The sequence below is a fragment of the Bos javanicus genome, chromosome 9 (assembly GCF_032452875.1).
Source record: "Bos javanicus breed banteng chromosome 9, ARS-OSU_banteng_1.0, whole genome shotgun sequence".
Lineage (NCBI taxonomy): Eukaryota > Metazoa > Chordata > Mammalia > Artiodactyla > Bovidae > Bos > Bos javanicus.
In genome coordinates, this window is record NC_083876.1 from 8,322,822 (window position 1) to 8,345,767 (window position 22,946).

Below are 22,946 nucleotides of genomic sequence, written 5' to 3' on the forward strand. Positions count from 1 at the left end.
CTGTTCAAAGCCCCTCACTTTATAGAAATCTTTAAAGGACTTTTTTTTTGTAGTATTTATTTATTTAATATAAACCTATTTATTTTAATTAGAGGCTAATTACTTTACAATATATTGGCTACTACAGTAAAGCAATTTTACTGCTAACTTCTAGCCAATATCAGGATATAAAAACCACAAATGATGTCTGTTCATACATTTCTCAAGCACCTACAACATCGAAGTTCTTGGCAGAGTTATAATTAGGCAGATCTTAAATCTTAGGTAATTAGAGGGAGTGGACTATGAAACTTCAGAAGAAATAGCTTATAGACATTTCTTTTTAAACCCTTATATTGCCGGATATGTCTTCCAAAAAGCTGTGCTCTTTGAAAGGATTTTTGGTAGTGTGTCATGCAAGTGTATAGGAAATTGTGAAGAATATACAGCAGAAAAAAATAGATCGCACGTAGCATTTTCATATTCTAAAACGGGTAATTTCTTGAAGAAAAACTAAGCAAAGATTGAGATCTAAAATTTTATTTTATAAAATAAGGCTAGTTTGGGTTATAGTTTTTAATATTACACAACATTCCTTATGACATAGCCTCAATTTGCTTTAATCTCACCAAAGATTCTGCCAAAATATGTAAGTGTTCTACATTTTGTGTAAATGCTCCTTCCTACTTGAACCTATAGCCATCCTGACACTTTACAAGATGCTCCCAAACAAAACATTATCTACATTGCCTGTTATATTACTATTCACTTCCTTTGATTGCTGGAACATTTTAGGGTAACTCAAAGAAGGTGTTCATCAGTTTGTTCAATGAAAGAAAACTGAAATCAAAACCATTTCCTGCAGCTGGCCACAATTTCCAATCATCTCTGAATCACATAAACTGGATTAAGCTCAAAACAGGCTCTCTTCCTGGAGATTTCAACTAGCGGCCATCCAAGTCATCAAATAAATGATTCCCTTCCCCTCTCTTCTTGACAGGAAAACCCAGCACCAAACAAGAATCCATGGGACACTTTCAAAAACCCCAGTGAATACCAACATTACACCACAATCAATGTCTTAGACACAGAGGCAAAAGATGCTTTGGAACTGAGACCAGCAGAGTGGGAGAAATGTCTGAGTTTGCCTCTGGATGTGCAGGAGGGGGACTTTCAAACAGAAGTTTAACAGAATCAAAATGGACTGCGCTGGAGACAAAATGTATTTGCACTGACGCTTAAGACTTGGGAAGCCTGACATTTCTCTCCAGACAATGCGACTCTCCTACGTCAGCATCTCCACGTGCCAAATGTCAGTGATGTTTGCTTTGGTAACTTCTCCCTGGTCAGGCAAGTGGAGAGAGGCCCAGGTGTACAGTCCTGACTGCCCTGTGTTGTGAGTACCCGTGGAATGGATTTGTAAGGTAATCTTTATAGATAAACCTCAAGCAACGATTCATGTTGTAACCGCTTCATATGGTTTAGTTTTCAAAAAACTTCACCATGAAGCACAATGTACATATTTATGCAGTTTTTAAAGTTTATAACAGTCTGTTTGGCCATTACTACACTTTTTACTTTATAATATAAAAGCAAAGTTTTTGTCATTAAATGAATGTTTGTTGAGCTACATTCTTCATTGCTTTAAATGCAATAAAGTAATAATCTCACTTTTATATGAATAATATATTTCACATCTTTATTATTGCAGTTTTCTCTAGAAAGCTCTGAGTAGCTTTCTCTGCTGCAGCTGTGTATAAAATATTTAAAATGTTGTATGGTGTAAATAAACTTTTGTCTACATATCAGTTTTTTAGTGCATTTTATTTTGGATTTGTTGAACAGAAATTTACATATTTATAAAGTTTTTTTTTCATTACAGATATTGAAAATGTATTCATGGTTTTAATAGCATACCGTTATTACTCCTTTGAGGCTAATGATTTCTCCAATGTAATAGTAGGTTTGTATAGTGCTTCTGTATTTTCTACTCAAACACCCTGTGGAACAATGTACCATGTAAATGGGGCTTGTCAGAAATCTGCTGGCATCATATTCTTACATAAATATCATGTTTTTTCTATCTCGTGGCAAAAAAAAAAAAAAAGAAAAGCTAGTAGAAAATAGTAAGTTACCGTACAAAAAAAATAATACAGAGACAGTGTTTGCTATAAGTAATGAAGCTCACTGCATGTTCCACAAAAGAAACTACTTGTACTACTGTTCTTCACAGCATATGGGAAGATGAACTTGGGATTTAAAAAGAACTCGTATCTGTACATCCTCTAGCAGAAGGAAAAGGGAGTGGATGTACTTGGCAGATGCTTTATCTGATGTGAAGAGTCTGAGATGAGCCAACTGCAGAAGCCTCCCTGAGGTTCTGTCTGGCTTTGGAGCTGCACAGCAATGCCCCCCACCCTGCAAAGCGGCACCAGAGGAACCTGGGAGCCCTGGGGTGGGGAGGATTCGGGCAATTTCCTCATCCTTTCAGGAGATGAGGAGATTGTGCGTTATAGTCTGAGGGAAAAATAAAGGGAGTGGGGAGGATATTGGGGGCTTCAAAACTTCTCGGATGTTTATTTAGATTAGCTTGCTGGTTAAGCCTGCACTCCGTGGTCTTCTGTGGTGGGCTCCTTCTACCAGTGACCAGGGGACCCCAGCCCACGGGCCACGAGGCAGACGCCAAGGTGCTTCAATCTCAGGCGCGCCTCTGAGCCGAGCCTTAAAACCCAACTCCTGTCAGACACCCTTCCTGTACTCCAGGTGTGAGAAGTATATTTTTAATCAGATTTTAAAAATAAAATGACATCATTATGCTAAAAAGCATATAATATAACAAAGGACTGTTTTTTTAATAAAATAAACGATGCTAATTACAATGTAACTGTAATATTTAATGCTTATTAAATTTATCAGGTGACTTTATGGTGACAAGAATAATATTTAGTAATTTCTCTCACTTTCTCTATTATGTATAAACACACATATGCATGTGTGCATATATACATGTATATATATACACCTATACATAGGTGTATAATACACCTGTATATATACATATATATACATGTATGTATATAAAATCCATAACACTCTGCTCCATCTTAGTACCCTCTAGAGGGAATGAAATTCATATACACAGTTCTCAATTCCAAACTGCGAAATCTTGATGGAAAATAAAAAACCACAAGTATAGGTTTGAAAATTCTATATGTTTAAAACATAAATTCAATATATTAGACTAATATTTCTTCTAAAATCATAATATTCAAGGGCATAAAACAAAAACTTACTTTTTTTCACCATTTTCCCCTAGTTCTGATAACTCTAAATACTAGAGTAATACATGAAACCTAACCAAAAATTGCATACTTAAAAATGTTAGGGTAAATGTTTTGGTTACTCTAAGAAGGATGTGAAGTCTTGGGGTGCTTTTGTTTGTTTTTTAATCTGTAAGAAGAAAATCCAAATCAGTCAGTATCACGGAATCATGATTTTAAGGCCGCCCTCTTGCAGTCCGTGCCTTCTGAGTGTGCACTGTACTTACATACATGGACTCAGGCACAGTGCTGAGTACAGCGGTCCCCTGACAATCTGAACACGTCCCTCAAAGCTCACTCAGCACCTGCCAGGGTCCTGGTGCCCTTGGGCCGGACAGTCCCTGCCTCATGACCAGATTTGACTTATGGGGCTTCCCTGGTGACTCAGATGGTATAGATTCTGCCTGCAATGCAGGAGACCAGGGTTTGATCGCTGGGTGGGGAAGATCCCCTGGAGAAGGAAATGCCTACCCACTCCAGCATTCTTGCCTGGAAGATTCCTGGACAGAGGAGCCTGGCAGGCTACAGACCATATGGTCACAAAGAGTTGGACACGGCTGAGCGACTAACACTTTCAAGTTACACCTTATATTTCATCCTCATAAACTTTTTCATGATTTACCAAACTAGAAAATAATTTCTCCTGTGAACTCTTATGGCATTGCTTCTGTACCTCTCCTAGGACTTTTAAGATCTAGATCTTCTACCTTGTTACTTATACACATTTCTGATATTCTCTGATGGACTGTAAGTGCCTGGAGGGCAGGATTCATGTCTGATGCATTTTTGTACCTCATAAGGGATCTACCACAATAATGTGCACACAATAAACATGTGTTGAATTATTTGTGGAATTTATTTTAGTATTGCTTACAGTTATACATATCAAGTCACATGTCCCCAAAAGTTTACTGAACAATCACTATGTGTGTATTTCTGTAAGTCTATACTCTGTTTAGGGTTCTGTCCCTGGCCCAGGAAGATTCCACATGCTGCGGAGGAACTGAGCCCATGTTAACTACTGAGCCCGCTCTCCAGAGCCCACAGCCGCAACTACTGAACCTGTGTGCCACAACTACTGAAGTCCTTGCACCTAGAGCATGCACTCTGCAACAAGAGAAGCCACCACAATGAGAAGCCCTCCCATCACAATGAAGAGGAGTCCCCGTTCGCTGCAACTAGAGAAAGCCCGCAGGCAGCAGTGCAGACCTAGTGCAACCAAAAATAAAGAAATAAAAATAAATATGAGATCGCGTGTGAAACAAGTATTTATATTATTTAAATATTAATAAGCTCCTATAACCCCCATGTTATCATTTTGTCCTTCAGATTACCACATGGGAAAGAATTACTTATCCAAGATGCAGCTCAGAAGCAGCTGACCACCTTAGCAGGTGACATAAGATCACCATAAATATATACAACCCAATATTAGGGCCCAGGACTTCTGACTTCTGCTCTGGGACCTCTCCTATGATGCCATAATGTTTCCAGTTTTTTTCTTCTAGATTACTAAGTTCCCAAATCAAATAATGATAAGTGGAGATATTTTTCAGGCGAGTCACAGAGGCAGAGAACTGAAAACATGCGTTAGGTGCCCTGGGATGCTGAGACTGGGAGCTTCTGGGAGTAGAAAAGCATGGCTGATCCAAAATAACAGGTGGTCTTAAAAGATTTGGATCTAAAATCCATTGTGTGGTTCTACTTGCACCTGCTTGACTTCTCAAACCCACTTGAAATGTATTTAGTTTTCCTCGCATTGTGTTATTACCTGAACACATGCAACAGAGTTAGAAGAGAGAATCCAACCTGAGTTTTCAGACTGGATTCAGACATTTGGTAAAAATACACAGTCACAAGAACTTTTTTTTTAAAAGGTGCAGTCAATAAGCCATTGTTTCAGAAAATTCAGCTTGTAAATTTTGAATCATTCTCAGCTTCTTAGAAAACTTCATTAGTTTTAAATTTTCCAGAGATATCTATGTCAAAATTAATTCATGAAATTCTATCATGTTGGAGCACTTCATTGAAGAATGTAGGACAGACATGTCTCTAGCGTGTCAATCTACACAGAGTTTTAAGTGATGAAAAAATCACTTTGCCCTCCTGAGATACTTCTGTAGTTACCTGTAACTGGTGTGGTACAACAGAAAAGAGGTTTAATAAGAGAACCAGAAGAACATGGAGACTGAAGAACTTTTGGCAACTGATGAAAATGGCAGTCATATTATCGGTGTCATAAAACAAGTCCAGATGTAGGTACGGAGTACCTCTGTTTATAAAAACTATTGCAGTAGGGCCGAGAACTGCTGACATAGGGAGAACACTCCACCTGTGAGACTCAGAGCATCCCAAACATCATGCAGGAGGGAAGACTGAGCAAGACAAGAAAGAACTGGGTCAGAGAGTGGGATGAGCGGATGGGGGGACCAGGCAACTGAACAGGGGGTGTCTTTCTTGGTGGCCAGACAATTCTGGGACAGACAGACAGGTAGGGGAGGTTGTTCCATCTTCCACGTTTAATCTCCTGCACATGCTCATGCTCATGGTCAGTCGTGTCCGACTCTGCGACCCCACGGACTGTAGCCCACCAGGCTCCTTTGCCCATGGAATTTCCCAGGCAAAAATGCAGGAGTGAAGTGACATTTCCTACTCTGGGGGATCTTTTCGACCTAGGTATCAAACCCATGTCTCTTGCATCTCCTGCTTTGGTAGGCAGATTCTTTACCACTAGAACCACCTGTTAATCTCATAGTTGTTTAAACTCAAGGATGGGCTAAAGTTCAGCTTGACTCCTTGTATCTTTCCACCATACAGCTTGCTGGTCTTGAGGTGTTGGTTTAGAAATACTAAACTTTCTAAAATGCAAAAAAAAAAAAAAAAAAGGCACTTTGGTTTGTAAATCAGATAGAGCTGGGATATGGGTACAGATGAGGAGGTACCTTTTCCCTTGACACAGGCTCCTGGTGATGCTAGGTTCCTGAACCCCCTCCCTCCAGACTGGGAGATGGAGGGGTCACCTTCCTGCACTTTCATAGACTTGGTGCAGGTGCTTGAGAAATATATTCCTGACCTGTAAAACCTGCAAGAAGCTTTTTAAAATACCTACATCTCACAGAGGCAGAGAATTTACAATTCCAGTTCAGTACAATAGCTCAGTCATGTCCAACTCTTTGTGACCCCATGAACCGCAGCATACCAAGCCTCCCAGAGTCCACCCAAACCCATGTCCATTGAGTCGGTGATGCCATCCAACCATCTTGTCCTCCATCATCCCCTTCTCCTCTTGCCCTCAATCTTTCCCAGCATCAGGGAGTCAAATGAGTCAGCTCTGCACAGGTGGAATTCCAAGTTCTCTCTAATAAGAGACAAGGCAGGTCAAGGACCTAGAGTCCAGGAGAATTCTGTCTGAAGTTTGGTCAAGTGAGGGGAAGGTTAAGATCTTCCTGGTCACAGGTAAACTCATTGACACCTGAAAACTAACTAAACTGTTAAGATATCCGCAAGCTTAATCCACTAGTGTTCATCACCTCAAAGCATCAAGCACTTCTCATCCCTCCCAAAGACAGCAATTCATCTTGAAAATGACTCTTCTGGCGGCAACCACCAATGTCAGAGGCCTCAAGCCCTCTTGAGGAGAGTCTGCTTAGAGCTTCCTCCTCACCAAAGCCACTAAACTCCAGGAAGAGGAGCCAGCTCACTTTTAATAATCAATTCTCCATGAAAGAGTCAAAAAGATTATTGTGTCAACTTCTGAAATGAATGCCTGGCGTCACCCAGTAGCTCTCTTTTTCTCCCTGTCAAATCTAGAATTTCAGTCCTCAAATGCATAGAGAATTTTACATAGAGACTAAAAGGTAATTTCATGTAGTAATTGTATTGTGCTTTATTCTGAAGTGAATTTGGGATAGTTTATAAAGTATATATACATTAATATATTTATTCAACAAATAGTTGAGTCCATTGCAGACTAGATACTAACATAGCATCTAAGAAGTGGTGATTCAACAGTGAACAAAACATGATCCCTATTTTCAGGGACTTAGTATCTTTGAGAACAGACAGACCAAGAAAGAGAATTACAATTATTTGATGGATTTATGCTATCAAACTCTTGGGAAAGACACTGATACATAAGTAAAAAAACATGAGGAAAGACAATCAAGGTGATACAGAGGCTAACTTAACACTTAAAATATATGCCTCAAGGTTCTAGACTCTTCTCTGGGACTACAAACAAGTGACAGCTCTGAGCTCCCTAGCAACCTGTGCAAATATAGAAACTGCAATTCCTTCTGTAGTTCACAGTGCCCCTAAGATAAAAGCCAACATCTCCTCTGTAAACAGAAAAGGCCAAGAGGTGTTTCTCATGAACCCTCATGCTGCAGGTGAATTCTATATAAATAACACCCTTATATATTTCCTGAACATTATAGACATAATTCTCACATCCCCTCACCTTTTGTCTTTATGCAAACCCTGTTTTATTTTAAATGTACACATATGTATATGCATGCATGCTCAGTTGTGTCCAACTCTTTGTGACCCTGTGAACTGTAGCCTACCAGGCTTCCCTGTCCATGGGATTCTCCAGGCAAGAATATTGGAATCGGTTGCCATTTCCTTCTCCAGGGGAATCATCCCCACCCAAGAATCAAACCCATGTCTCCTCTGTCTCCTGCTTTGGTAGGAAGATTCTTTACCCGTGTGCCACCTGGAAAGCCCAATATACATATATAGGAGATCATGAAAATATTTTTTATTTTTTACAAAAGTTTTAAATATTATGCTCCATTGACAGTTATTACAAAATATCAGCTATCTTCCCCTTGTTGTACAGTACATCCTTGAGCCTGTCTTAACCCCAATAGTTTGTGCCTCCCACTCCCCTACCCCTATACTGCTGTCCCCGCTTCCCTCTCCCTACTGGTAACCACTGGTTTGTTCTCTATATCTATAGGTTTGCTTCTTTTTTGTTATATCACTAGTTTGTTGTACTTTTTAGATTCTACACATAAGCAATATCATCGAGTATTTGTCTTTCTGTGTCTGACATGTCTCTTCTTAAAGGATAATGTGATCATTAATTTATTTCTCAATTTGACTAGACCATGATATTTGGCCAAACACCAGTCATGATGAAGGTATATTTTGGAAAAGATCAACATTCCAACCAATAAGACTTTGATTAAAGCAGATTATCCTCCATAATGTGGGTGGGCCTTATGAAATCAGGGGAAGCCTTCAGAGATCAAGACTGAGGCTCCCCAACACAGGGAATATTCTTCCCTTAGATGGCTTCAGAACTAGAGCTGTAACACCAGCTCTTCCACAAGTCTCCAGCTGCTGCCTGCTCTGCAGATTCAGACTCACTAGCCCTCTCCATCACCTGAATCAATTTCTCAAATCTCTCTTTAAAAAAAAATTATACCCACAGACACATACACACATCCTATTGGTTCTCTTCCTTTAGAGAATCCTAATACACGTAAATAGTTAAGACTTAAGTACAATCACTAAAACCAGTTTCTCACAGTCAGAACATTGTTCTGCAAGCACAAAGCTTCCCCATTATCTGGTTGAATAAAAAAAAAAAAATGGAGAACATTATTCTACTTTCAAAAATCACCCATGAAGATGACTTTCCAAAAACCAAGATTTTGGTAATAATCTTAAGTTCTTTCTGAATGCTTGTGAATACTTTATGCATAAATATTCATTTAATCCTCAAGCCTAAGAGGCATGTTCTATCATTATTCCCATTTGGGATCTGTAACTCCTCCAACACCACACAGGGCAGCAAATGGCAGAGCCGGGACACGTCCTCAGAGTTTGACCCCAGAGACTAAGCTCCCAATTATTCTGCTGAAAACCCCAGAGACTAAGCTCCCAATTATTCTGCTGAAAACCCCAGAGACTAAGCTCCCAATTATTCTGCTGAAAACTCACTGGCAAGTGTTTGGAATGAATGAAGGACAGACCTGCAGAATCAAGCAGAGACATGGGCATCCAGAGGACCTCTCCTCTTCTACGCAGAAAATGCTAAGGAAGAACCACCAGAAATCTCCCCAGCACACAAAACTGGGTCTGGTTCTGCACAAGCTGAGAGAGCGAGTCCCCAGGGTTTACCTCAAAATGAGCTTCGCTTAGAGAGTGTTATCAAGTTACTAAAGCAGATCATATCTATTTATCCATCTATCTATATATATAGACATATATATATATATACACACACATATACTCATGGGGCTTCCCAGGTGGCACGAGTGGTAAATAACCTGCTTGCCAATGCAGGAGACATAAGAGACATGGGTTTGATCCCTGAGTTGGGACAATCCCCTGGAGCAGGAAATGGCAACCCACTCCAGTATTCTAGCCTGGAGAATTCCATAGACAGAGGAGCCTGCTGGGCTATAGTCCATGGGGTCAGAAAGAGTCGGACATGACTTAGTGACTAAACAACAACATATATATTCTTTTGCTGCCTAAACTTCCTAGGGACCTAAGGATCAGGAAAGCAGAGTAAAGAGCAAAGGGAGAGATTTCCCTGGTGGTCCAGTGTCGAGACTCTGCACTGCCTCTGTAGGGGGCTCAGGTTGATCCTTGGTCAGAGAAACTAAAATCCCACAGACAACACAGCAAGACCAAAAGATAAAAGTTCAGGAAAACAAGAAAGAACAAAGTGAACTCCTGGCAAGGCCTCTTCATCTCTGAGTCCAGCCATCTCATCATCTCAACAGACGGACTCCCTTTAAAAAGAGAGATGATCCCACAGAACACTCTGAGCAAACGCCCTCCCCGCTGAAGCCATCACGAAGATGATTTTTATTACCTCTTAGTTTTGGATCTTGGAGTATAGCCACCTTTTGGGTACCTTTCCCTTTCCTCTTCACTTCCAGGGTTCCTTAGACTCAAGCTCCAGGCAGATCAGCCGTATCAAATGGCCCAGCCCATGGAAGATTTTGGATCAAGCCCTTTCTTTGCACAATTTCACTCTTGGTCATTTATCAGACAGGTGAAAAGTGGATTCACTTTTTTTCCCAGGGCCTGGTGCAAATATAAAGCACACCCTTTCACGCTGTGAACTGAGGCTCTCCCATCCAAATCATGGTTCCCCAGTTTCCCTAGCTGCGTCCTCAGTGGCTGGGAAGCCCACTTGCCAGGTGCTTCTGAAACTGTCCAGAACTGAGTGACAGAGTCCAACTGAGCCAGGGTGAGGCAGCAGCCTCAATGTGGGTCAGGTTCTCTCCTCTGGCCATGGAAAAGCCTCAGGGAAGAGACCACCTCTGTCCCTGATAAGTGTGGTAGCAAATTAGAGACGACTTCACAGAAAACCATCCTGGGGGCCTCCTGAGCAGGCCTCAGGCATTTGTCCTCAGCATGGTTCCTGGGACTGAGCTGATCATTTACCCTGTAAAAAAACTGTATCAGACTCTTCAAAATATTAATACTTGAATTGTAAGGAATGTAGCTTTTAAAAATAATTTTTATGTTATCAAAAGGCCATCATATTCTAGAGATTATTTTGTATCTTGATTTTTAAAGGTAATTGTGTATGTGCTATTTTGGAGCAGCCAAGAAATGGTAAGTAAGCACATAGCATCCAGATTTTTCAGGAGCCCAAGCAGAGACCCTTTCTAAGTGTTTACCTGATGTGTTTCCTGAGAGGCAGCAGACCACATCTTCCTGTCGCCATCAACATCACAAAGACCATGTGATTGTATAGCCAGATGCTAGCCCTTGTCCATAATTTCCAATGCTTCACTTCATTGCAGCTGTGCAGAGACCTTTCTGACCCCATCTGAATTAGTGTAATTAACTTCCAATGTTATAATTCTAGCATGGTAGGTTTTGTTTCCCCCTCCGCCCCCCCAAAAAAAATTTATTATTTGACATTCAAAGAGAAAACTCTCTAAAAATGACTTCATCATTAAAAGAAATCATCTTGCTTCTTTTAAATATGCATCCAAGAAAAGCCAGTAGGCATTCACAGGCATCTATCTAGTCACAGATCAAAATCTTGCAAAATTGCGTAGTCTGACCAGAGCCTCCTCAAAAATGGTGAAGAAGCTTAAACAAGCCAGTCTACTTCCTGTTCACAACCACAAATGCAGGAATACAGGTCATGTAGAAATGACTCCTTTTTCTTCTAAGTTTCAAGTTATATAAGCCTGTTGGAAGGGAGGAAAGTGTTAGTTGCTCAGTCGTATCTGACTCTTTGCAACCCCATAGACTGCAGCCCACCAGGCTCCACTGTGCATGGAATCCTCCAGGCAAGAATACTGGAGTGGGTTGCCATTCCCTTCTCCAAGAGATGTTTCCGACCCAGGGATGGAATCAAGGTCTCCTGCATTGCCAACAAATTCTTTACCATCTGAGCCACCAGTGAAGCCCCTAGATAAGCCTAGATGTTTTGAATTTTTGTATATCAAAGTTTTCCTGCTATTCAAAAATGTATAAAAAGCTTTTTTCAGAAGGCCTCAAAAATGTAAATTAGAGACTGAATATTGCTTTGCCACTTTGCCTGGTGACCTGTGTTTTCTAGCAACACATGGATTCAAAACACGACCGTTAACTTTAGGGGCTGGTGGAGGAAGATGGGGGAAATGGAAGAGGCAGAGGGAGGTAGGAAAACAGGGAGAGAGATGAGAACTGAGAGCTAAGCTGGGAGAAATAGAAGAGGCAAATGTAGAAAGCATTTTGGGATGAGCAAACAAACATGATTTTCTCTGCTAGCCCAGAGCATGAAGACTCACAGGAATCAAAAAGAATCTAGTCCTTGTGAAACGCTGCACAAAAAGAAAGGCAAGAAGCACTGTTAGTGTCCTGAAGGCAAAGGGCAGGGGAGGAAGGGACAAAACAAGGAGGTAACGGAATGCGGAGGACACACCGAGACACTGAACGGGATAGTCAGCGACAGATCCTTTGTAAGGACTGGTGTCCAGGGAACTTCCAGCTGTGGGCGAGCTGTGGCTGGGAACAAGAAATAAAGCATCTTAATTGCTTTTCCAATACAGATATTTTACCTCCGTGTCTAGAGAAAATTGGTTCTCTAGTAAAGGGTATAAACTCACTGGGGAAACGTACTTATGGCACCACAGAAATATTGTATCTAGAAACTAATGCTTGAATGTCTTCCATCTGCTTGAAGTCCATTTTTATATTTTTCCAAAGTACCAATCAAGATTAAGAATAAAGTTTCTTACCTTCAAGAGTTCATTCAGTCTAAACTCTTGACTGGGTTACAAAAGTAAACACCAGTATTCCCTGTGGCCCAGAGGAACAAATGTTCTGATTTCTTGTGTGTAAGAGATGAAAAGAGTCCATTGGACAGGAAAATATGTGGCCGAGGAGAAACAGAATAGGAACAGGAAAACAGGAGGGGCCATGTGTACATGGACATGATCGCTTTCTATTCATGTAAAAAATGGGATGGCAAATTAGATCTACTAATAATTATACTACCCAAGGGAGGGTGTGCTGAATCTGAGGATGTTTCAGAATCTGTTCTCCAAAGAAGGATTTGACACATTCAATTTATAAACACTGCTGCTGCTGCTATTCAGTCATTAAGTCATGTCCGACTCTTTATGACCCCATGCACGGCAGCACACCAGTCTTCCCCGTCCGTCACTGTATCCCGGAATTTTCTCAAACTCATGCCCATTGAGTCAGTGATGCCATCCAGCCATCTCATCCTCTGTCTTCCTCTTCTCCTCCTACCTTCAACCTTCCTGAGCATCAGAGTCTTTTCCAATGAGTCGACTCTTCATATCAGGTGGCCAAAGTATCGGAGTTTCGGCATCAGTTGTTCCAATGAATATTCAGGGTTGATTTCCTTTAAATTGATGCTTTGATCTCTTTGCAGTCCAAGGGCTTCTCAAGAGTCTTCTAGAGTGCTGGAATTTGAAAGCATCAATTCTTCAGTGCTCAGCCTTCTTTCTGGTCCAACTCTCACATCCATACATTACTACTGCAGTTTGGTTCAGTTGCTCAGTCAGGTCCAATGCTTTGCGACTCCATGGACTGCACCACAACAGGCTTCCCTGTCCTTCACCAACTCCTGGATCTTGCTCAAACTCATGTCTATCCAGTCGGTAATGCCATCCAACCATCTCACCCTCTGTTGTCCCCTTTTCCTTCTGCCTTCAATCTTTCCCAGAATTAGGTCTTTTCCAAGGGGTCAGTTCTTCCCATTAGATGGCCAAAGTATTGGAGCTTCAGCATCAGTCCTTCCAATGAATATTCAGGAATGATTTCCTTGAAGACTGACTGGCTGGATCACCTTGCAGTCCAAGGGACTCTCAAGAGTCTTCTCCAACACCACAGTTCAAAAGCATCAGTTCTTTGGCACTCAGCTTTCTTTATGGTCCAACTCTCACATCTATACATGACTACTGGGAAAAAATATAGCTTTGACTAGACAGACCTTTGCTGGCAAAGTAATGACTCTTCTTTTTAACATGCTGTCTATGTTGGTCATAGCGTTTCTTCCAAGGAGTGAGTGTCTTTTAATTTCATTACTGCAGTCACCATCTGCAGTGATTTTGGAGCCCCCCCAAAATAGTCTCACTGTTTCCATTGTTTCAATACCTATTCACCATGAAGTAATGGGACCAGATGCCATGATCTTCATTTTCTGAATGTTGAGTTTTAAATCAACATTTTCACTCTCCTCTTTCAGTTTCATCAAGAGGCTCTTTATTTCTTCTCCACTTTCTGCCATAAGGGTTGTGTCATCTGTGTATCTCAGGTTATTGATATTTCTCCTGGCAATCTTGATGCCAAATTGTGCTTCATCCAGCCTAGTATGTCACATGATATACTCTGCATATAAGTTAAATAAGCAGTGTGACAATATACAGCCTTGTCATACTCCTTTCCCAATTTGGAACCAGTCCATTGTTCCATGTCTGCTTCTAACTCTTGCTTCTTGACCTGCATACAGATTTCTCAGGAGGCAGGTAAAGTGTTCTGGTATACCCATTTCTTTAAGAATTTTCCACAGTTTGTTATGTCCACACAGTCAAAGGCTTTGGCATAGTCAATAAAGCAGAAGTAGATGTTTTTCTGGAACTCTCTTGCTTTTTCTGTGATCCAGTGGATGTTGGCAATTTGATCTCTGGTTACTCTGCCTTTCCTAAATCCAGTTTGAACATCTGGAAGTTCACAGTTCATGTACTATTGAAGTCTGGCTTGGAGAATTTTGAGCATTACTTTGCTAGTGTGTGAGATAAGTGCAATTGTGTGGTATAGTTTGAGCATTCTTTATTATTACTTTTCTCTGGGATGGGAATGAAAACTTACCTTTTCTAGTCCTGTGGCCACTGCTGAGTTTTCCATATTTGCTGGCATATTGAGTGCAGCACTTCCACAGCATCTTCTTTTAGGATTTGAAATAGCTTAACTGTAATTCCATCACCTCCACTAGCTTTTATTTTAGTGATGCTTCCTAAGGCCCACGTGACTTTGCATTCCAGGATATCTTGCTCTAGGTGAGTGATCACACCATCGTGGTGATCTGCATCATGAAAATCTTTTCTGTATAGTTCTGTGTATTCTTGCTACCCCTGATTAATATGCTCTGCTTCTGTTAAGTCCATACCATTTCTGTCCTTTATTGAGCTCATCTTTGCATGAAATGTTCCCTTGGTATCTCTAATTTTCTTAAAGAGATCTCTAGTCTTTCCCATTCTATTGTTTTCCTTTATTTCTTTGCATTGATCACTGAGGAAGGCTTTCTTTTTGTTTTAATAATCTAGTTTTTTTTTATTTTATTTTATTTTTTAACTTCACAATATTGTATTGGTTCTTATCTCTCCTGCTATTCTTTGGAACTCTGCAGTCAAATGTGTATATCTTTCCTTTTCTCCTTTGCCTTTTGCTTCTCTTCTTTTCTCAGCTATTTGTAAGGCTTCCTCAGACAACCATTTTTTCTTTTTCTATTTCTTTTTCTTGGGGATGGTCTTGATCACTGCCTCCTGTAGAATATCATGAACCTCTGTCCATAGTTCTTCAGGCACACTGTCTATTAGATCTAATCCCTTGAATCTGTCTGTCACTTTCACTGTTTAATTGTAAGGAATTTGATTTAGGTCATACTTGAATGGTCTGGTGGTTTTCTATACTTTCTTCAATTTAAGTCTGAATTTGGCAATAAGGAGTTCATGATCTGAGCCACAGTCAGCTCCTGGTCTTGTTTTTGCTGACTGTATACAGCTTCTTCATCTTTGCCTGCAAAGAATATAATCAATCTGATTTCAGTATTTCAGTATTGACCATCTGGTGATGTCCATGTGTAGAGTCTTCTCTTGTATTGTTGGAAGATGGTGTTTGCTTTGACCAGTGTGTTCTCTTGGCAAAACTCTATTAGCCTTTGTCCTGCTTCATTCTGTACACCAAGGCCAAATTTGCCTGTTACTCCAGGTATCTGTTGACTTTCTACTTTTGCATTCCAGTCCCCTATGATGAAACGATGTATTTTTTAGGTGTTAGTTCTAAAAGGTCTTGTAGGTCTTCATAGAACCATTCAACTTCAGCTTCTTTGGCATTACTGGATTGGGCATAGACTTGAATTACTGAATGGTTTGCCTTGGAAATGAACAGAGATCATTCTGTTGTTTTTGAGGTTGTACCCAAGCACTGCATTTCAGACTCCTTTTTTTACTATGATGGCTACTCTATTTCTTCTAAGGAATTCTTGCCCACAGGAGTAGATATAATGGTAATCTGAATTAAATCAGCCCATTCTATTCATATATGGATCATTTTGAACAAAGTGATATCTCTACTTTTTCATATGCTGTCTAGATTTGTCATAGTTTTTCTTCCAAGGAACAAGAGTCTTTTAATTTCATGGCTGCAGGCACTGTTGACAGGGGTTTTAGAACTCAAGAAAATAAACACTCTAATGAATCATTTTATCAAAACACATAGAGATTATATTGAGGAAATTCATGTCATTAAAGAAGCCATGTGATTTTTTATTCCATTGCAGAAGTTTCTGGAATATAAATTTTCTTCATGGACTATGCCATCTCATTACCAGCCCATGGCTTATAAGTAGTATAAAAATACCCCTTGTTTTTGCCTTGGGAGAGAAGTTCATAGTACATGCCTCAGTTTACTATTTGATAAGGCCCTTGGAAGTTTATACATTTTTTTCCTTTACTGAATTTTTGTTTTTAATGAAAGTGAAACTATGAATGCTCCCAAACTGGACTGCAAACACTTTAAGAGCATCACACACTAGCACATTACAGGAAACAACACTGAGCCCATTGCTGTTTTGTAACATAATCTGGTTACATAATCTTACTGGAGAAGTGATGTGGAAATGTTGTGTTTCTTTGGAGAGAGTAAAAGCCTGTTGAAAATACAAGATAAGACTGTGCACATACCCACTAGCAGCAATGATTTACTCCTTTTCCTGAGAATAAAGAAATCTTTTTCTTTTCTGACGAGGATAACAAATGCATTTAGGAACTAAGTTATTAAAAAGCAGATTATCAGGTAGCCAACTCATTTCCTGATGTGATCAGCAAGCTGAAAGGGTGCTTGGGGACATCGGCTGGGAAGGATTGGAAGTGACAGAATGCCACGACTCACCAGTACTGCTTGGTGACAGGGAGCACAGACCCTGTGAGGTGTGCTTGTTTATTTCCTCTGCCTTATCTCTAAAAGGCCTGTTCTCCATTTGATTACAAGTTGAATCTGGCTTCTCAAATCAATTCTTCTAACACAAAGTGATCGTGTTCACTTAAGTAATTGCTTTCTACCTAGTCTGTTCCTGATGAGTTGAGCCCTGCATAACCTGTCTTGCCAAGCTCTGAGGCTCAAAGGCAGCCATCATCAACTTCTCCCCAAAACTGAATCTCACCTTGTCCACCACACCACGTCCAGGAACATTCTAGAAAAGCTCCTCCACCTCAGTGACTGACTCCAGGCTCTCCGGACATAATGGAATATTTGCAAATAGCACAGCAATCATGTTTTGTTGACCTTTGAGCTTGATGGACAAGGAAGCCTGGCGTGCTGCGATTCATGAGGTCACAAAGAGTCGGACATGACTGAGCGACTGAGCTGAACTCAACTGAACTGAGCTTGATCTGTTATTTCTAAAAACAAACACAAGGATTTCTTAGAAAAAGAACATTGTACAGAAAGAAAAAAGTTCTGCCAGTGTTGATTTGAAATTCCACCCATGGGCAGGCTTCCTGGACCTTGATCTGCTCAAGGAATGCAGAGAATTCCCTTCAGCCACTTAATGCCCAACAATGAGAGCTAGTGCTGCCCTTAAAAATGTTATCGAACTACAGATTTTTCTAAAAGACTTTTTAGAACAGGATTGAAAAATCTTTTCACAGATTTTTCTGTTGGCAAATTGCTTCCAATCAAATGATTAAAATTAGTTTCACAGAGATGGTTTTACCACCATTTGATGATCAGCGTAACCTCCAATTGAATTCTTCAATTTCCAGAAGAAAAAAAAAAGGTTTCATTAAAATCCCCAAACACTGATTGCACAACTTACTGTAGAACAAAAATTTGCCATAGCAAGTACCTCACTCTCCCCCTGATCATCGCCCAAGTATTTCAAGTAAAATAAGAAGGAAAACACACTGACCAGCAAACTGTTTCTGAAGCATCACCTACTACAGAAAGGGAGATGTTTAAGAAAATTTAAAGGTTAAAAAAAGATTCTGATCTCTGCTTTGCTTTAGCCGTGGAGCTGACCCTCACCTGTGTTCTGGGAGTTTGACCCACCTGGAACCATACAAACCCCGGAGCTGTGGCTGCCAGAGTGATGAGGCTTGTATCATGATTCTGCCACATACAGAAATCTTCAGGTTTCTTAAAATTAAAACAATTCCTCTTATACTTAAACCATCTCAAAGTACCTGTTCCTTAGTGCATCACCAGAGGAGAGCTGGCATGTCAAGTTCTCGGGGTACTAGGACAGGCTGCAGGGGTGTGAGGAGTGGACACCCAGTCCTGGGTCCTTCATACACACTGGCTCCCAATTCTTCTTGTTCTCAGGACCTCTTAAAAATTCTTGACCATTCCCCAAATCGTTTCTTTATTAAAATATCTGAACTATGCAGATTAGAAATCTAATGTGATCACTTCAAATGATATTTATTTATTTAAAAATAACAATAATATTTTATTATTGGCCCAATGGTTAAAACTCTGTGCTTCTAATGTAGGGGGCACAGGTTTGATCCCTGGTCAGGGAACTAAGATTCTGCATATCTTGTGGCAAAAAGTAAAATTAAAAAAAAATAATAAATCCATAACCTGTTAGCATGTCACATATTTTAGAAATAATCTATTTTCCAAAACTGAATAAAATTTAATGAGAAGAATAGCAGTATTTCAGATATTTTGCAGATATCTTGAATGCCTGGATGAAGAGAAGACTGCTGGATTCTAAGATCTGTTCTGTATTCCTTCAGTGCACCCATTCAGTGTGTTCTGACACATGGCTTTTGTTGAAGTAGATGAAAAACATCAAGGCCACAAAGGTGTGTGATTGGAAAAGGAAAGAGTCTTTTCCGATTATTCTGGATATTCTCCTTTGATACTATACCAAAACTCAGCAGCAAGAGTATCTTAAAAATTAGTTTAATGTGGAATCTGAAATCATAGCTGTAAATCTTTCATATTCTCTTACATTAAATGCCTTGGTCTGTCTTGTACTTTGAATGTATCTTGCACACTGAATGGTTTTGTAATATCATACTCTGATCATTTAGAAAATATTGGACAAGTTATGAAGTTCTTCCTAATGTTAAAACACTTCATTTGGAGGGAGGAGCTAAGATGGCGGAGGAGTAAGATGGGGAGAACACTTTCTCCCCCACAAATTCATCAAAAGAACATTTAAACGCCGAGGAAATTCCACAAAACAACTTCTGAATGCCGGCAGAGGACATCAGGCACCCAGAAAAGCAACCCAAGTCTTCGAAAGGAGGTAGGAAAAAATATAAAAGACAAAAAAAGAGACAAAAGAGGGAGGGACAGAGTTCGAAATTCCACAAAACAACTTCTGAATGCCGGCAGAGGACATCAGGCACCCAGAAAAGCAACCCAAGTCTTCGAAAGGAGGTAGGAAAAAATATAAAAGACAAAAAAAGAGACAAAAGAGGGAGGGACAGAGTTCCGTCCTGGGAAGGGAGTCTTATAAAGAGAGAAGTTTCCAAACACCAGGAAACCTTCTCACTGCCGAATCTGTGCCGAGCCTTGGAAGCACAGAGGGCAACATAACAGGGAGGAAAAATAAATAAACAATTAAAACCCGCAGATTGCAAGTCCTATGGTAACTCCCCCAGCGGAGAAGCAGTGCAGACGCCTGCACACGCCACTAGCAAGCGGGGGCTGGGCAAAGAGATGCGGTGCGGGCTGCATCGCTTAGAGTAAGGATCTGGCCTGAATACCCTGAGCGCTATCTGAGCGAAATAATTTGGGCTGGCAAACCAGACTGTGGGATATCTACCACATGAAAAGCCAGCCCTAACCTAAGACACCGCCAGACTGTGCAGGGAACAAAGGACTGAACAGAGATAGCCGGCTGCAGACCATCCCCCTCCAGTGACAGGCAGCCAGAGCCGGAAGGGGGCAATTGCAGCTCCAGACATTATCTATAAAACTGTAAGCAGGCTTCTTTGCTAACCAAAACTTCTTGGGGGTCTGGACGGTCAACATCTGCCTGAAAAGGTGCACCGGTTTTACACCCAGATAACCAAGTGGCGGGGAGGCGATAAGTCGCAGCAATCGCACTCACCAAACACCTCATCACCTGAGCTGCTCGGACCTGGGAAGGGCACAAAACGCAGGCCCAACCAAGTCTGGGCCTCTGAGGACTACCCGAGTGCCTGAACATGAGCGGCTTGGACCTGGGAGGTGCAGGCAGCCCAGGGCCGGCCACGGATGGTTCCTGGCGGAGCAACCTAGAGGCGGAGCAACCTAGAGCCGGAGCAGTGTGGACAGGGAGGCTATACACGCCGTGAGTGGGGGCAGACCCAGTGTGGCTGAGGCACTGCGAGCACACGCCAGTGTTATTTGTTTGCAGCATCCCTCCCTACCTCCCCACAGCGCGACTGAACAAGTGAGCCTTAAAAAAAAAAAAAAAAGTGTCCTCCACCATCCCCTTTGTGTCAGGGCGGAAACCAGACACTGAAGAGACCAGCAAACAGAAGAAGCTATAACAGAGGGAACCGCCTTGGAAGCTACAGGCAATAGATTAAAACCCTGTGGTTAGTACGGACTACATAGGAAGGGGCCTATAGATCCTGAGAAATATAAGTCAGACCAAGAAACTAGCCAAAAATGAACTGAACCCACAATACTCACAACAAAACCAGAGAAAGTCCTAGATATATTTTTACGATCATTCTTTCTTTTTTTTTTAATTAAAAAAATTTTTTTAATCCTCTATTATTCCTTTAATTTTCACTTTTATAACCTATTACTTTGCAAAAAAAAAAAAAAACCTATTTTTTTAAGCAAACTTCATATATATATTTTTTATAATTTTTTGACCTTGTTCTTTTTTTTTCTTCTTTTCTTTAACATTGTATTTTTTTAAATTTTATTTTATTTTTAAACTTTACATAATTGTATTAGTTTTGCCAAATATCAAAATGAATCTGCCACAGGTATACATGTATTTTTGAAATTCCAAACTCTACTCTAGATTTTTAATTTTAGCTTTTTGGTATTTGTTATCAATTTTGTACCTATAGTTTTTTTTATAATTTCTGTAACTTTTCTTTTTTCTCTGTTTCTTTCTCTTCTTCTTTTATATAATATTGTATATCTGAAATTCCAAACTCTACTCTAGATTTTTAATTTATGCTTTTTGGTATTTGTTATCAATTTTGTACCTGTATTTTCTTTATAATTTTTGCAACTTTGTTTTTCTTTGTTTGTTTTTTTCTCTTTCTTTTTCTTCTTCTTTTTTTTTTAACATTGTATTTTTGAAATTCCAAACTCTGCTCTAGATTTTTAACTTTTGCTTCTTGGTATTAGTTATCAATTTTGTACCTATATTTTCTTTATAATTTCCGCGACCTTGTTTGTTTTTGTTTGTTCATTTTTTTCTCTTTCTTTTCCTTCTTCTTTTCTTTAACATCATATTTTTGAAATTCCAAACTCTGCTCTAGATTTTTAATTTTTGCTTTTATGTATTTGTTACCAATTTTGTACCTTTAAGAACCCAATCTTCAGTACCTATTTTCACTAGGGAGCGAGATTACTGGCTTGACTGCTCTCTCTCCCTTTGGACTCTCCTTTTTCTCCACCAGGTCGCCTGTGTCTCCTCCCTAACCCCTCTCTACTCTACCCAACTCTGTGAGTTTCTGTGTGTTCCAGATGGTGAAGAACACTTAGGGAACTGATTACAGGCTGGATCTGTCTCCCTCCTTTTCATTCCCCCTTTTATCCTCCTGGCCACCTCTGTCTCCTTCCTCCTTCTTCTCTTCTCTGTATAATTCCATGAACATCTCTGAGTGGTCCAGTTGTGGAGTGCACATAAGGAAGTGATTACTTGCTAGCCCACTCTGTCCTCTATTGATTCCACCTCATCTCATTCAGGTCACCTCTAACTCCCTCCTCCCTCTTCTCTTCTCCATGTAATGCTGTGAACCTCTCTGGGTGACCCTCATGGTAGAGAAACTTTTCATCTTTAACGTAGATGTTTTATCAATGGTGCTGTATAGAAGGAGAAGTTTTGAAACTACTGTAAAAATAAGACCGGTTACTGGAAGCAGGAGGCTTAAGTCCAAACCCTGACTCCAGGGAACTCCTGACTCCAAGGAACATTAATTGACAGGAGCTCATCAAATGCCTCCATACTGACACTGAAACCAAGCACCACACAAGGGCCAACAAGTTCCAGGGCAAGACATACCAAGCAAATTCTCCAGCAACAAAGGAACACAGCCCTGAGCTCCAAGATAAAGGCTGCCCAAAGTCACCCCAAAACCATAGACATCTCATAACTCATTACTGGACACTTCATTGCACTCCAGAGAGAAGAAATACAGCTCCACCCACCAGAACACCGACACAAGCTTCCCTAACCAAGAAACCTTGACAAGCCACCTGTACAAACCCACACAGAGCGAGGAAACGCCACAATAAAGAGAACCCCACAAACTGCCAGAATACAGAAAGGACACTCCAAACTCAGCAATTTAAACAAGATGAAGAGACAGAGGAATACCCAGCAGGTAAAGGAACAGGATAAATGCCCACCAAACCAAACAAAAGAGGAAGAGATAGGGAATCTACCTGATAAAGAATTCCGAATAATGATAGTGAAATTGATCCAAAATCTTGAAATCAAAATGGAATCAGAGATAAAGAGCCTGGAGACAAGGATTGAGAAGATGCAAGAAAGGTTTAACAAGGACCTAGAAGAAATAAAAAAGAGTCAATATATAATGAATAATGCAATAAATGAAATTAAAAACACTCTGGAGGCAACAAATAGTAGAATAACAGAGGCAGAAGATAGGATTAGTGAATTAGAAGATAGAATGGTAGAAATAAATGAATCAGAGAGGATAAAAGAAAAACGAATTAAAATAAATGAGGACAATCTCAGAGACCTCCAGGACAATATTAAATGCTACAACATTC

The 22,946-nt window shown here is 40.3% G+C and overlaps 1 protein-coding gene across 2 annotated transcripts in view; it reads left to right on the forward strand.

Annotated features, from left to right (window-relative positions):
• The window catches only part of ADGRB3 (adhesion G protein-coupled receptor B3), an 881,695-nt gene extending 879,913 nt beyond the window's left edge, over nt 1-1,782 (forward strand). For both annotated transcript variants that reach the window (XM_061427126.1, XM_061427127.1), the window contains one exon: nt 980-1,782. In XM_061427126.1, the coding sequence (XP_061283110.1) occupies nt 980-1,168 (189 nt within the window). In that variant the 3' untranslated portion in view covers nt 1,169-1,782. The remainder of the gene's footprint in view (nt 1-979) is intronic.
• Nucleotides 1,783-22,946: the final 21,164 nt, after the last annotated feature.